The 17027-nt window shown below is 36.3% G+C and overlaps 1 protein-coding gene across 4 annotated transcripts in view; it reads left to right on the top strand.

Annotated features, from left to right (window-relative positions):
• MICU3 (mitochondrial calcium uptake family member 3) overlaps nucleotides 1-16332 on the top strand; it is a 111510-nt gene extending 95178 nt beyond the window's left edge. For 2 of the 4 annotated variants that reach the window (XM_030312229.1, XM_030312228.1), the window contains 5 exons: nucleotides 332-503; nucleotides 10612-10720; nucleotides 12780-12937; nucleotides 13988-14056; nucleotides 15805-16332. In XM_030312229.1, the coding sequence (XP_030168089.1) occupies nucleotides 332-503; nucleotides 10612-10720; nucleotides 12780-12937; nucleotides 13988-14056 (508 nt within the window). In that variant the 3' untranslated portion in view covers nucleotides 15805-16332. Of the gene's footprint in view, nucleotides 1-331; nucleotides 504-10611; nucleotides 10721-10938; nucleotides 11062-12779; nucleotides 12938-13987; nucleotides 14057-15804 lie in introns of those variants that run through there. The other 2 variants (XR_003968193.1, XM_030312230.1) reach the window with 2 other exon arrangements.
• The last annotated feature ends 695 nt before the right edge of the window (nucleotides 16333-17027 follow it).

Genomic DNA, 17027 nt, shown 5'->3' with positions numbered 1-17027 from the left:
CACTTCCATCAGTACCAGCATACTAGTGGTTATCTTGGTAAGTGTAATAGGAAGTTGCTGAATGATAAGAAATGCCTGGATATCTGGATTGATTATGTCCTGTATATTCCTGAGAAGGTATCTCCCCAACTCCTTAGTCTCAGTGAACCACATTAGTAAACATGGATATAGTGTCAATGTAGTAATCGCCTGGCACTGCACAGTAACTCTCGAAAGTCTCATTGCTCCCCTGCAAGGTCTTTGTGTTATCCCCATTTCACAGATGGGGAAGCCAAAGCCCCCACCATCACTCTTCATTTATCATACTCATTCTTTATATATTTTGTCATAGATTCATGGATAACCTACAAACGGAAGTTCTAGAAATAGAATTCCTTTCCTACTCTAATGGGATGAACACTATCAGTGAAGAAGATTTTGCTCATATTCTTTTACGATATACAAATGTGGAAAATACATCAGTATTTTTGGAAAATGTGCGTTACAGTATACCTGAAGAAAAGGTATCTAATCACCCATATCTATTTTGTTACATATGATACTATCTTGTAATTATATAGGTCTATAAAATATATTGTCCTTTTCTTAATTCTTTTTCTCTGCTATGGATTAATAGATATTTCGGATATATTTCATTCTTTTTTCCTCAGTGTCCTAAGTGCTCTGGCTAATTTTCAAAATTTGATTAATGTAAAATTCTGGGTCAATATCCATGTCTTTCTTAGAAATGCTGAAAACCTTTAAGATTATTAGCAGTTGTGTAATTCAAATTATGAATATAATTTTTGAAGAGAATTCTACTGAGCTATATGCTTTGACTACCACATCAACATCACCTCATATAAAACAGTTTATATCGACATCATTTCAATAACACTTAATTCCATAATATCCTTAAAAAAAGGCCATTTGAAGACAGCCTTTGATGAGTGAGGGATCTTATCAGGAAGTGAAGTGAGGTTTTCAAAGAGTTTGGATGGCACGAATGGTTAAGAACCTGGGACAACTGATTGTCTATTTGTTTAGCAGCAAATGTGTTGTCAGCAATTCTGAGCAGTCGCATTATCTAGTGGTATTTGAATGCATCATTGCAACCAAATGGAACTGGTGTTACAAGTACCCCTTCAAGCATGAGATGTTTTGGATATATTGCCTTCTATTTGTGTTTATAGAAGGATCAAGTTAATCTATCCAAGAAAAACTTGCAAATAGTTTGACTTTGTTTAAAGTGGCTACACTGTGACAGTGCTAACAATTCTCCAGGTCTCCTATGGAATGAGAAAAAAAGGCTTGATGCATTTGGCCATTAGTTTACATAATCTCTTAGAGGACTTTTATCTGTTTTGTATGATAAACTGAATTTTTTCCAATTGATACCCAGATCCCTAAAAATAAATATCGGAAATTGTACTACTTTGTCAAGCTGCTAGAATATTTAGAGCTTTAATGAATCTGCTTTTCTTTGTCTTTTACCAAATGGAAACAGCAATCTGTAACTCAAAAAGTTCAGTTCCAGGGTAAAGAGTGTATGGGAACGCTTATACTGTTTTTGCAACTTATACATCAAAAAATTATCTGAAAATAAAAAGTTTTCCTTTAGGCTAAATTCAGTTTCTGAAAACTTAAAATTGATAGAAGTATCTTAGTTTTACAAATCATTACAGTTAAAAAAAAAAAAAAAAGAAAGAAAATTTGGCAAATGAACCAGCATCAATTCTCCTGATGTTTGTTTGGTTTGATATTACGTCATCAATCCTTAGAACAGACTTCCAGATATTGACGTTTTTTCTTTTAGAAAAAGTGAAGCCGAGTCTTCTCAGATACTTAGACACTTGTTCAGGGAATCAAACCCAAGACTCTAAGCCAATGATACTCCTACCACACCCTACTTATATCTTTCCCTTCCTCTCATTTCTCATCCATTTCCTTCCAAAAGAATAACAGGTACTGCTACTTGGATAGCACTTGACATTTCTAAAATACTTTAATTTTCATCCATGTATCTAGCAGATATTGGGCATCAACCATTTATGAGACCTTATTCTAGCTACTGTAGATAAAGTGACAAGATCAGCAAAATCCTTCTCGTGGAAATACCTCTTAGTGGAGAGACACAGTAAACAAGTAAACAAAAAATAAATAAATGATTTATTTCCAGAGAATGATAGATGTTAAACAAAAGTCATGAGGACTGGAAAAGGAGATGGACTGTTGGGGAAAGGTTTTTTTGAAGAGGTAGCTTTTGAGGAAAGACTGTGAGGAATGACCTATGCAAAAAGGCAGAGGAAACAGCAAATACCAAAGGCGTGGGCACAGAAAAAGCTGAGTTTATTTGAGAAATTGCAAAATAGGGTAAAGTAAGGGCATAGGAAAGTAGTAGGAGATGGAGAGACTGAGATGGGTTAGGTCTTCGAGGAATTTAGATTTTATTCTAATGGTGATTGTAAGAGTGATGGGACACTACTACATTATTAAAATTTGAAACAGGAGTCAGCAAACTACCTACCTCCTCTGTTTTCAGAAATAATATTTTATTGGAACATAGCCACACTCATTCTTTGAATGTATCGTCTGTGAATGCTTTTGCGCCCTAATAGTAGAGTTGAGTAGTTGCAGCAAAGACTATATTCCTAAACAAATAAAAATACTTCCCTTCTGGTCTACTCTAGGAAAAGTTTGGTAGCCTTGCTTTAGAACATAGGCCTGTGTGCATTCATCCGTCAAGTATTTATTCAGCATGCATTCACTGTCTGCTGTGACACCTAAATATGATGTGACTCATGGGCCATGTATGATCTGATTCCTCCTTCAAAAGATCATCATGGCTGGTATATTCAGAGTACACTTCAGCTGGCCCAGCTTTGAAAGGAAGAGGCAAGTTAGGATATTGTTATAGGAGTGCAGGTAAGAGATGAGCATGGCATGGACCAGGGTGAATGTAGGGAAAGGTGGTGAGAAATTGGATCATTTAAAGAGGAGAGCTGATAGAACTTGCTGCTGGATTAGATTTCAATGTGAAGGAAAAAGAAGTATCAAGAATTCCTAGGGTTTTGGCCTGAAACACATTGTGAAACAGCGGTACCATTTACTGAGCTAAGCAAGACTTCAAGTTTGGGGTTTTAGGAAAGAATTAATGGTTTCATTTTGGACAATTTAAGTTTGAGATTCCTATGAGATATCTCAATGAAGAAGTTATGTACGCAATTGGATATGTGACTCTAGCATTTAGGGGTGTAGTCATTAGTGTATAGACCTCCAAATTATGTCATTCCTCTCCAGCCTTTAGTAATCATTGTCAATTTCCTGTCTCAGTGGATTTACTTATTGTGACTATTTCATATAAATAGAATCATGCAATATGTGACCTTACATGGTTGGCTTCTTTCATCATATTTTTGAGGTTCACGCATGTAGTAACTTGTATCAGTACTCCATTCCTTGTTATGGCTGAATTATGCTCCATTGTATGTATACTGTTTGTTTATCCATTCATTTGTCCATAGACATTTATATATATAAATTTTTAGTTATAGCCATCCCAGCAAGTATGAAGCAGTATCTATGTAATTACCATTACCTTCACCCTAAATGGAATTCTTTATTTCTTCATATAGCTTTGAGTTAGATTCTGGTTTCCTTTCTTTTCAGCCTCAGTGACTCCCTTTTGTATTTCTTGTAGGATAGATCTGCTAGTAACGAACCCCCTTGAGTTTTATCTGAGAATGTCTTACTTTCTTCATTTTTCAAGGATAGTTTTGCCACATGTTGTTTACCTGAGAACATCTTAATCATTTCTGAAGGATAGCTCTGACACATACAGAATTCTACCACCTACAGAATGGTTGGATGTTTTTCTTTTAACACTTGAACTGTCCTGCTTACTTTTGGTCTCATGGTTTCTGATGAGAAATCAGCTGTTAGTCTTATTGAGGATCCCTTCTCTATGAAGAATCACTTCTCTCCTGCTGCTTTCAAGATGGCCTTTGTCTTTTGACAGTTTGAGTATGTGTCTTGGTATGGATCTTTTCAGTTCTTCCTGCTTCAAGTTCATAAAACTTCTTGAACGTGTAGACTTAGGTCTTACATCAAATTTTTGAGGTTTTCAATCATTATTTGTAAAACTATTCTTTCTGCTGTCTTTTCCCCTTTTATTTCTGGAAGTCCCATAATTTGGGTATTGGTACACTTGATGGTGTCCCCAGGTTCCTTAGGTTCTGTTAATTTTCCTCATTTTTTTTTCTTTCTGTTCCTCAGACTGAATACTTTTAACTATTCTATCTTCAAGTTTGCAGATTCTCTATTTTGCGTATTTAAATCTATTGCTGAATACCTACTCAACTTTGTGTTTTCGGTTATAGTACTTTTCAGCTCCAGAATTTTTATTTGGTTCCTTTTTACAATTTCTATCTTGATATTCTCAATTTGTTCATAGGTAGTTTTCCTGATTTCCTTTAGTTCTTTATCCATAGTTTCCTTTAGCTCTTTTGAGTGTATTTTAGTTGATTCAGAGTCTTTGTCTATTTAGTCCAATGATTGGACTTCTTCAGGGATGGTTTCTGTTGATGTATTTTCCTGATGAATAGGCCATATTTTCCTAATTCTTTGTATGCATTGTAATTTTTTGCTAAAACCTAACCATTTTGAATATTATACTGTGTTAACTCTGAAAAACCAAACTCTCCCCTACAGCTGTATACGCAAAATAGCTTGGCGAAGTCACTAAATAAATGGGGGAAAGTGCATTTCTTGTCATGTATAGTCACTGAAGACTCTGTTCTGTTATCTAAGTGATTAGCCAGAGAACTGACAGAGATCCTTACATCCCAGAGCCAGGAAGAAAAACCTAGAGTGTTCTCTTTGAAACTCAGCTCTGAGCTGGAGCATTCCTCCTGCACTGACCCAGACTACCGAAGCCTCTTCCTTTGCCTTCATCTCCTGCCGCCACAAAGCCCACAGATCTGCAAGAGGTGGTAACCTAACATCCGTAGGTATCTTCAAAGCATGTGGTAGTTCCTGGTTACGTTTAATTTCCCAGGTATCTACAGTGTCCCTGTTAGCCCCTATTCTAATACCATTCTCCTCAGCCTTCCCTTTGTCAAGTTTTTGGATTCTGTCTGCCACCTGTCCCATCTGTCACCCCTTGTGTCAGGCAGGCACAGAGTGTGCATGTCTTTAAATCTTTTGATAGATGTCACTGTCCCCAGGAAAGCCCAGAAGGGAGGGGCAAAACAAAAGTCAGCCTCTTCACTAGTCCCTCAGAGAACTACCATACAGGTCAAATCGCATGTGGTAACATTTTAATAACAACATTTTAATTACCAATACATTTTATATTAAATAACACAACATTTAATAATCACATACCATAGTAGCCCTCTGGCACCAGGAAGCCACGCCGGGAACATCAGCGCTATCCCACGCACCGAAAGATAAAAATGGTAGTTCAGTGGACAGAAACACCACAGTGCTCTCTCCCTGAATTCCAGCTACCCTTCTCTTCATTAACCAGTCCCCTCCTTGCTATAAACTATGGATTAGATTCCAGAGTTTGAAAAAAGTTAATCCTGTCAGTCTTTCCCAGCTAATGGCTGTTTCAATGGAGGAACCAATTCTTTAAGCACCCTACCCTGCCATTTTCCATGGCATGACTCCCCCCAGTCTCGTCCTAGTCTTCTAATAATTATTTCACGCTTATATACCTCAACCAAAGATAAACAGGTGCACACACTGGGAGCTCCATCATGGCTGCAGATAGAGCATGGTATCTGCCGGTACAACCAGTGTAATCACACTGCAGCTTGAGATCTACAGCATTTTCTAGTTTGTCTCTTGATTGAATTATGTCTTATCAACTCTCGGTTTTGTTCACTGAGGCCTTGCCACAGTTCCATCCAAATGGACTTACACATGCTTTTTCACATCCTGAATGACACATTTCAATAGTATATGTAAATTTTTATTATAAAAGACACATAACATAAAATTTACCATTTCTCCCTTTTAACTATTTTAAAGAGTAAAATTTGGAGGCATTCTGTTCACAATGTTATACAATCATCATTAGTACTAGTTCCAGAACTTTTTCATCATCTTAAACAGAAACCCCATAACCCGTTAAGCAGTCACTCCTCAGTTCACCTCCCCCTAGCCCATGGCAACCACTAATCTGCTTTGTTTCTATGAATTTATCTATAATGGATATTCATAAAAGTGCAGTCATATAATTTGTAATCCATTATGTCTGGCTTCTTTAACTTAGCATAACTTTTTCAAAGTTCATCCATATTTTAGCAAATAATGGCGCTTCATTCCTTTTTATTGCCAAATACTACTTTATTGTATAGATATATCACATTTCCTCTGTTTGTCAGTTGGTGAATTGTTTCTGAGTTGTTTCCAGTTTGACTATTCAAATAATGCTGTTATGAATATTCGTATACGATTTTTTCATGTGGACTTGTGTTTTGAACTGTCAGAGAATTAGATATATACTTCAGGGTAAATAGCTGGGTCACATGGCATCCTTAATTTTTAACATTTTAAGGAACTACCAAACTGTTTTCCACAGTAGCCACAGCATCTTATAATCTCATTAATAATGTCTGAAGTTTCTAATGTTTCTACATTTTTCTCCACAGTAACACTTGTTATTGCTTGCCTTTTTAATTTTAGCTATCCTAGTGGATGTGCAGTGGTATCATTGTGTTTCAGTATGCATTCCCCCAGTGAATAATGATGTTGAGCATCTTTTCCTGTGCTTGTTGGCCATTTGTCTATCTTCTTTGGAAAAATATCTATTCAAGTCTTTTGCCTATTTTTTAATCGTGTTGTCTTTATGTTACTGATTTTTTTTACTTTTATTTTTTTATTCTCTTCATTTTTTAAATTTACACCCAAATTAGTTAGCATCTCGTGCAACAATGATTTCAGGAGTAGACCCCTTAATGCCCCTTACCCATTTAGCCCATTCCCCCTCCCACACCCCCTCCAGTAATCCTCAGTTTGTTCTCCATATTTATGAATCTCTTCTGTTTTGTCCCCCTCCCTGTTTTTATATTATTTTTGTTTCCCTTCCCTTGTGTTCATCTGTTTTGTCGCTTAAAGACCTCATATGAGTGAAGTCATTTGATATTTGTCTTTCTCTGACTGACTAATTTCACTTAGCATAATACCCTCCAGTTCCATCCACGTAGTTGCAAATGGCAAGATTTCATTCTATATGATTGCCGAGTAATACTCCATTGTGTATATATACCACATCTTCTTTGTCCATTCATCCATCAATAGACATTTGGGCTCTTTCCATACGTTAGCTATTGTTGATAGTGCTGCTATAAACATGAGGGTACATGTGTCCCTTTGAAACAGTATACCTGTATCCCTTGGATAAATACCTAGTAGTGTAATTTCTGGGTCATAGGGTAGTTCTATTTTTAGTTTTTTGAGGAACCTCCATACTGTTTTCCAGAGTGGCTGCACCAGCTTGCATTCCCATTTATGTTATTGATTTTTAAGAGTTCTTTATATGTTCTGGATACTAGAATCCTGTCAGATACGTGATTTGCCAGTTTTTTCTCCCATTTTGTGTGTTGTCTTTTTACTTTCCTTGATAGTATCCTTTAATGCACAAAAAATGTTTACTTTTGACAACGTCTCATTTGTCTATTTTCCTTTTGTTGCTCATACTGTGGGTGTCATATTAAGAAACTATTACCAAGGGGCGCCTGGGTGGCGCAGTCGGTTAAGCGTCCGACTTCAGCCAGGTCACGATCTCGCGGTCCATGAGTTCGAGCCCCGCATCAGGCTCTGGGCTGATGGCTCAGAGCCTGGAGCCTGTTTCCGGTTCTGTGTCTCCCTCTCTCTCTGCCCCTCCCCCGTTCATGCTCTGTCTCTCTCTGTCCCAAAAATAAATAAAAAACGTTGAAAAAAAATTTTTAAAAAAGAAACTATTACCAGGAAGAAAATACAACAGCTCTTCCTCTTTGAAAATAAAGAATACATTGATGTAAAAAAAAAAAAAAAAAAAAACAAGAGGAAGAAACCATTGCCAGTTCCAAGGTTATGAAGTTTTTGTTTCTGTTTTTTTTGTAAGATTTTTTATAATTTTAGCTATTAAATTTAGGTCTTTGACCCATTTTGAGTTCACTTTTGTCTATGAAGTGAATTAAGAGTTCAACTTCTTTCCTTTAGTGTAAATAAACAGTTGTCCCAGCCCCATTTGTTAAAAAGATGTTAAAAAGAAAGAGGTTCTTTCTATAATAAATGGCCTTGGCACTCATATTGAAAATCATTCTATCGTAGGTATTTGGGTTTATTTCTTGATTCTCAGCTCATGTCCTTTTGATGCTTTAAATTTTTCCGTTAGTATCATCATGTTATTTTTGCTACAATGTAAGATACTTCTTTTCATTCCACTTCTCACAGTTAGGACGTTTTCCTTTCAAGTCCAAATGGTTCATTATAAAAGTGATTCTGGTGGTGAGAGGAAGAAGAAATGACTCTACCTCCTGACACTATCGTTCCCTCACTGCTGTTAAAAATGGAGTGCTTTAAATTATCAAAATGAATTCCCTGTTCTTCAAGTTTATGATTCTCTATTTCCAAACACAAAGAATTTAATCTACACAGAAGAATAATTATATGGTGTTGAATCTGACCTATCTTTCTGAAACATGACATCACTCTTCTGAAAAATCTAAAGATTCAGATGGTGAACATTGTATTCTGTCATACCTCAATTTGCTTTTTAATCTTACGCTCCCTAAAAGAATTGACATTTTTGTTTACACTTTGCTTAAAAATTGCTGTGGCAGCTGGCCACAGCATAAACTGATATAGAACCAGAACAGTGACCGGTTTCCCTGGCAACAAGCTCTCCACATCAAGACAAACCCCTTCTGGCTCACTCCCCCTAATTGATTCAAACAGCGCTTCCTGGAAAACATGGCAATTGGGATCAGGTCACAAAACAAAATCCAGGGTTGGAGTGGCCATAAATGAATATAAGGAAAGAGGAAGAGAAAATAGTGAAGAGAAAAGACAGTGAGAATTCTCCTTGCAGGTAAAAAGCATTGCAGGTGAAGTGGAAATAATGTATACCAAAAATTGGTATTATTATTTTGATAATAAATTGATAATGAATATGATTCTGATAATCGTTTAATCAGTAATTGGCTTATACGAACGTAGACTTTTCTGGTTCTTTCCCTGCCTTTCCAATGCTGCCTTGTTAGTTTCCCTTTCCCTTTTCATGTATGTTAAGGTGAGAAATTATTAAGCCTAAGCTCTTAGCCCTATGCCCTTTTTCTGTTTACTTTGTCAATTATATTAGTTTTGCTGAGAACATAATAATTTAAATGTAGCTCTTCATGGCCAAATGTACGTTATCTGAGATACATGGTGCGTTGAGCTGGTAGCAGTGGTAGTCATTGCAGTTTATGGAAATGACGTTCCGGAGTCCTCTCCGTGGGCCCAGCACTGTAAGTGTGCACTCACGGGGCCTCCTCGTGCTGTCCTGGCAGAGTTATCGTGGCAGAAACAAGTGAAAGTACCCTGCCTCTGGCCTGTTCAACATTTTGATTTTCGCATTGTCATTGTTAACAGACGTTAATGGCCAAATGCTGAGTTATATTTAAGGAATACGTGTACAGGAGAAACTGGTGTTTTAGGGGTGGTTTTCCTCTCGTGTTTTTCTTCTTAATCATCATACTTACTCTTAGGGTTTAAAAAACTTAGGCCTAAAATACAGTTTTCAAAATTGAAGCTTTTTAGGTTTTTTTTCCTCTGTTTATTCAGCTTTTTACTTGTTAGGACAGAGTGGCTGCTTCCAAGTTTCTTTCATGCTAGACTAGAAACCAGAGTCCTAGGACACTTCTGTCACCTGAAAAAAGTGCAGTGTTGCGTCGTGCCCGTTCCCTGTCCACCTGCCCTTCCGCAGCCCCTCAGCAGCCACTGATCTACTTGCCGTCACTTTACATAACTCTCGTCTGTTCTAGAATTTCGTATATTGAAATTATATCGCATGTGGGGTCTCGTGTCTGGCTTCTTTCACTTGAGCTTCATCCATGTTGCCAAGCCATAGCTGGGCCCTTTGGTATTGTTAGACCACTACTTGTGTGTGCATTCACCTGTCATCTGGGGTATTTCCAGCTTTAGGACATTATGAATAAGGCTGCTGTGAATATTTGTGTGCAACTCTTTGTGGAGACGTGTGTTTTCGTTTCTCCTGGGCAAACACCTAGGGATGGAATGGCTAGATTATATAGTAGCTGTTCGTTTACCTTTATAAGAAACAACCAAAGAGGTCTCCAAAGTGGTTGTAGAAGTTTTATTCGTTTTTATTGTATCATTTTTGAAACTTTGTACAGATATGACAGTGTTTTAAAAATATTTTCACCTGTCATGCTAATGGTAGCAACCCTATGCAGTGGAAATAAATCTGAGTGAATTTTACATTCCATTTGAGGAAGGAGGCTTCAGAATGTGCCCTGGAAATGTTTACCTACATGAGATATGGCAAGTGCCTAATCTATTTATGTCTAGTAAGTACAGATGCTTATTTTAATAAATTTGGCAATACTAAATATATTTCCATGTATTCTCCCAATATAGGGCATCACATTTGATGAATTCAGGTCATTTTTCCAGTTTCTGAACAACTTAGAAGACTTTGCAATAGCCTTGAATATGTATAACTTTGCAAGTCGCTCTATAGGGCAAGGTAAGTAATCGTCTTTCAGTACTTAGAGGCAAAAAATAATGATCCTATCTTGTTTCTAGGAGCTTTGATAACAAATTAATAAAGTATTTCATGTTAGCCGTCAAGTCACCTGAAAGTGTGATATATACTTTGATGGGAAATCTGTTTTCCAGCAGAGTTAGGGAAATATGCTAAATTTTTCCATTAAATTTATTATTGGCCTTCATTTCATCTTATAGAGAAGACTTAATGATGCTTGTAAAGATTCAAAGAGGAAGAAACCTCATGGCCGCTGGTAGCATTGAGGAGTGCGTGTGCACCTATGGAAGAGCCAACTGGCCACGCTCAAACGTCATCACAGGGTGATGTTTGTATTTCTAATCTTTTGCTCAGTCCCTGCTGATCGAGAAGCCTGAATTTTGCCAACAGAGCCCCCCCTTTGCTGTGGACTTACGTTAATCAAGTTTTAAGAATCACATATAAATTGTATGTTGATTTTGCTTAATTTACAAAGAAATACACTGTCATAGAATTCAGAATGCTGTCGTCCTCAGGATCAGCTTCATTCTTTCCTTATAGACAAACTTAACGAGTCTAGTCCGTTTTCTAAGATTCTGTAGCTGGGACCAATTTCCCTTCCCTAATGTGTCTTTTGTTTATTATTCTTGCCATATGAGGACTTGCCACTTACGTCTTTAAGGTAATTCTACCTGTGTCTGCCATAATCTAATAAGTGCTAATTCCCAAGTTTAAATCTCAGAGGACAGTCTTGTTTTTCTATTACCAAGTTCTGGGGAGAAGCCAAACTGTAGTCCCTAAATGCTCATAAATTCTCTCTCCCCCCAAAACATAGATACTGAATCCCTCACCTAGCTTCATTCACGTACTCGCTGAGTTAGAGAAACCTGAAAATTTGTCCTGTTTCACCCTTGTCTAGTGCAGATGTTCAAAAAAGACATCTCAGCTCAACTACTTTTGTGTTTGAAAACCAAAACTTTGGGAGCCCTGCTTTCACAGACCGGCAGTTACTGCCATGATGAACCCACTAGTCAACCTTGAGAGGAAAAAAAAGTCAGCATCTGCTTACCTCGTTCAGAATGGAAAGTTGCTCTTTTACTGTATGGAACTAGGAATGAAAGCAATCAAATGTGTGCCCTGGCAGGTGCTCGGAATCCGTCTCTCTTTGTTTGCTGTTGCTGCTGGCACTTACTTTCAGGTGTTTACCTCTCAGAAGGACCATTGCGGTAGCCAACCCTGTGGTATTCCTGCCATTATCCACCTTCCTCTCTGATGTTTCCTAGACAGCTCACAGAGTGATCTCTCTAAGACGTGATCCCTTCTACGACACGCCTGCTGTGTAAACTCCTCCATCCCACACTTGCCTGTTGAAGACTGTCCAGGCTCCTCACCTCAGAGTCCCTGTGCAGAGCTTCTCCAGCTTCTGCGTGTCCCCTGGGCTCTGTCCGGACCAGACCACTTGTTGCCCTCCTAGCATGCCCGAGACTCTGCTCTTTCCCCCCACGCCTGTGTTCATTCTTGTCCCCTCCTCTGCCATTTCCCTCATCTCCACAAGCAGAATTCATCCATCCCTCAGGGTTCAGCTCACATACAAATTGCAGCCTTTCCTAATCACTGCTCTGCTCTTTCCTTTCCTTACGACTCCACACTACAGACAGAAGTAGTCACTCATGTCCAAGTTCTCATACACTTTGTTAATATTTGTGTGGTCCTGTGTAATGGTTATTTGGACAGGTGTCTCGTCATTTGTCTGAACTGTAGGTTTCTTGGTAACTTATTCAGCTTAATTTCTAGTACGTCTATTACTTATAGTAGGTGTTCATTAAACATCATCAAATATGAATGCATTATTAACCTAAGATACAGCTACTGCTTGGCCTTTTTAATTCAAACCACATAAATTCTCTGTTCCCTAAAAGATAGCATGATTAATGAAAAGTCGTGTGCTACATAAAGTCATGACCCATGGTCAGAAAAACTTCTTTTATAACCTTTCTAGTAGTTAACACATATTATAAAAATAATATTAACTATTTCCTCCTTTTCTGTAACATTTATCCAGATGAATTTAAGCGTGCCGTCTATGTAGCTACTGGCCTCAAACTTTCACCACATTTAGTGAACACAGTCTTCAAGATTTTTGACGTTGACAAAGATGATCAATTAAGTTATAAAGAATTTATTGGAATTATGAAAGACAGACTCCATAGAGGATTCCGGGTAAAATAAATTTGAAGCCTATTGATATCCTTTTTAAAAACTGAAAGAAAAAACTCATCTCCGTTTCAGAAACAATTTATACAGATTTTTAAGGATAGAAACATGAAATGTCATATTTGAAAAGAAAACACATAAGGTCATACCTATTTTCAAAAACACTTTGAGATGATTAAAGTTAATGCTTTTTGAAAATATAAATCAGTTTGAATTTCAGTAACTTTCATATCCAGTTAATACGTTCCTCTCCGTGTGTGGGGAGAAATGTCAAATATTTTTTGATTAATTCAGGCTGCACACAGGCACTTCAGACTTGGTACTAGACAAAGACATAGCATTTTGTACGATGCAGATTTCCACTAGGCAATTTGAGGCTCTTCGGTCACTGCATATTCAGTACTTTTTAAATGGAAAATACACTGAACACCTTTGTTTTGTCTGTTGAAATATTTTTTTCCTGTTAACATCTTCTAATGAAAATTACTAGAAATGTAGTGATTTTTTTTCTCAGAAACATGGTTTAAGTAATGAAATATAGCATGAATCAACAAGTGTTTGCACATTTAACATGTTTGTGGATGTGCCACAAACGGAAGGTAAAAAAAAAAAAAAAAAATTTCCGTTAACAGCCAGAATGTTCAATCTTCTGTCTTTGGTAAGAATACCCCTAAATGTTGTACATCTAAAAAGAGAAAAAGTTATATATAAAAAAATCGAGATTCATCTTAAACAATGTTTTTAAAGATTTTTAATGATTTGTTAAAATTGGTAAAGATACTGTGTACTTAACTGCCACCTAGTGGTGAGCTGTTAACACTTCCAACTGAGGTCACAAATACCTGAAAGGACATACACTGAAAATCATTTATTTTTCCTCAAAAATTTTAGAGTAGCAGAAGCAGATTAAAATATAAACTATGCTACAAATCTCTGATACTGTGTTTATCTCTTAAATGTTATATGTTTTTATTTTTGCTTTATTTATTTATTGCATACCTGTGGCCCCATAATATTTTATGTACATTTACATACTGGTAATCCTCTGTTCCGCAGGGTTATAAAACAGTTCAGAAGTATCCCACTTTCAAATCCTGTCTAAAGAAGGAACTTCACAGCAGATAAGTATGTAGCTTCCCTGTTTGTCTAAATTTGTTCAGAAACAAAGAATCATAATTTATTTTTCTATTATGACACTTAGGAAATAGCTGAAAGAAATAGACTTAGAACTTATTTTTGTATTTTAGCCCATTATTTCAGTTGAAGAATTACACTTCTAATGATTTCATTTTAGGCCAGTGATTTAATTTAAGAATTAATCATTATGACAAAGCATGAATTTGCAACTATTACATTGTGACCCAAAAAGGAACTAGAATAAATACTCATCTGACTGGAATTCTCTTGGATGTCTTGAATGAAAAATTTTCTGTTAAGCCTGCAATTCTGTATGTGAGCAGATATAATATGAATCCAAATAGGATTTTTATAATCTGGGACCATTAGCGTCTAAAGGAATATTAGTTAACTATTTTATAGGACCATGTCCAAACATCTGCTGTAATACTAGCAGCTGACTTTTTTAGAATTATTTTAGGGGTCTGGCCCTCTCATGGGTGTTCTTGTACATGTAGTATCTCATTTAATCTTCACGGCTGGATACTCCATGTGACAGCAGAGAAAATAAAGACATAGTGAGTAATTTGCCCAAGATAACTTGCTGGTAAGTGGCCAGCTAGGATTTGAGCCTTATTCTGTCTGATGGCATAGCCGTGTTACTTACGTTAACTAAACCATCACCATCGAGTGCCGTAGTTGAGGAAGATGCCCAAGATTCGTTCCGTTTGTGTCGACCCAAAGAAGTAACTCCTATTTGTTGCTGATCTCCAGAATGAGAGGTTTACTTTCTCTTTTTTTCTTTTAAAAGTGTGCTATTGTAGCTACAAAATTTTGGTTTATTGTGATTTCTTATTAGTTAGGTCCCATCAGTAACAGTTTTGTTCGTTTATATACGCTTGTCAATATACGTTCTCGCTGTTTCCCTCAAGCCTGAAACATTTGTACTTGTCTATAGCAATATTTCCCAAAGTGGTTCCATAGGATATCAATGCGTATTACTCTAAAAAAACAACAACAACAAAAATCTACTTAGTCAATCAATTAAGTTAGAGAAGTATCCTAATTACCATGATACAGTAGGTTTCTTCCCCCTTAGAACTTATCAGATCTTAATATGCCACTATTTATGTGTCTTTCCAAGAGGAAACCAAGTGTTCACCATTTTACAAAGCTTTCAAAGCTTTCTTTCTTTCTTTCTTTCTTTCTTTCTTTCTTTCTTTCTTTCTTTCTTTCTTTCTTTTTTTTATGTAACTCATTTGGGAAACTCATTTTGGCTCTAACATGTTCAGTGGCAACTAGGCTTATTTATTTACGGTGGTAACTGTTGAGCTAGCAAAAGAAGTCAGGTCTCCCTCCTCTCTATTTTAAGGAAGTTTTCACTGCCTTAGAAACTTCACTAACATTAAAACAAAAAACAAGTAGGACCGTACCCTTTGTTCATGTAGGTAGTGTTCCCCACCAACCCAAAATAGTCAACGCTAACACTACTAATCCTGTGTAGTAAGTAGTACATGGAACCCTAGATAAAAACGACTACCTTTATTCTAGACCTTTCGGTTAGCCAAGTTACTTAGCAAAATACTGAAATTTTAAGTTAAAGGAAATGTCTTATGTTAAGTCTTTGAATCTTATATTGTCGAGTGTTTTTATTATGTGCCTTACTGTTTCACATTATTATCATAATAAGAGTTGATTAATGTCATCACCTTTTGGTTTCATCATAAATAAATATTGCTAATATTTTTTCTCATTAGGTACTTCTAAAGCAAAGTTTAAAGGATTATTATCTATATGATGATCCAAGAAGCAAAAATTTCAGAGTAAAAGCAGGTCTCAGATCACAGCATGTAGAAATGAAGGAAAAGAAGAAACACTAAATATAGTTTTTCTTGATTGAATTCTTGAACATAAGACAGATAATATGCATCTTCTCACTAACTGTAAATGTTATGTGTTATCAAGTTGAGCTTTTGCATTGATTTACTGAACTCTGTACTTTTTCATTCCTTTCAGAAGTATATAGATACTTCCAATGACTATGTAAGAATGTATTTTAAATACTTTTTATTTATTAGGAATTTACCTGATTTCAAAATAATATATGACTCCTGGAATCTAGATCACTTAAAATTAATAGCAACAACATATTTTCTTTGGTTTTAGACTGTGAACTTATTTTCAGAAAAATGAGTATTACTTGAGATGTATCTTAGGCCCTTAGAATTGTTGATGAATCCCCATTATTACCAGGTTTTTAAATACATTAAAATAATTTTGAAAAACAAATAGAAATTAAGCTACTATATAAATATAATATGATGGTTTACATCGTACTTTTAACTTTTAAAAGTACTTTACATATACTGTGTGAATCATGTAAAAGTTTTTAAAAGTTTTCGTTTATTGGCCAAAGCCATCAGAATGTCTGATACTCTTTTATGTGTGCGATAAAGCAATTTCAAATGCAGATTTTTTTTTCTCCAAAAAAGTCACATCTTCATGGTAGAAACCGTGGTGGCTACAGCAACTACTGTCCTTGTCGTGACTGCCTTTAACACGCCGCTGCTCCTGACAGCAGATGGCATGTGTCGTAACGCCAGTCGCAGTGATGTCTTGCAGCCGTGTGACGTGCTGTGCGGGAGTATTGCACGGTGCGGATGTAAGATGTACACGAGTGATGTCTGTATTTGGCAGAAGTTAAGATTTTGTTTCTTGCAAAAGGACCACGTGCAAAAGTGATGCCAAACAGCTGGTCATAATGAATAACTTAAGTAAATTAATTCTTTCAAAATGATATTTCAAATTCATTAAGTCAAAAGACTTAAAGAGAAAAGAAAAACTTTCTAGAGAGAAACAAAATTAGGTTTTCACATGGAGAAAATAATTTGATAGCATTTAATGGAAGTTTGTTCAGTTAGAACGTATAGTTTATAAAAGGATACTGTACAAAAATAGAACAACGAAGTTAATATATTTA

Source organism: Lynx canadensis, chromosome B1, assembly GCF_007474595.2.
Source record: "Lynx canadensis isolate LIC74 chromosome B1, mLynCan4.pri.v2, whole genome shotgun sequence".
Lineage (NCBI taxonomy): Eukaryota > Metazoa > Chordata > Mammalia > Carnivora > Felidae > Lynx > Lynx canadensis.
This window is presented reverse-complemented; position numbering and strand designations above follow the sequence as displayed.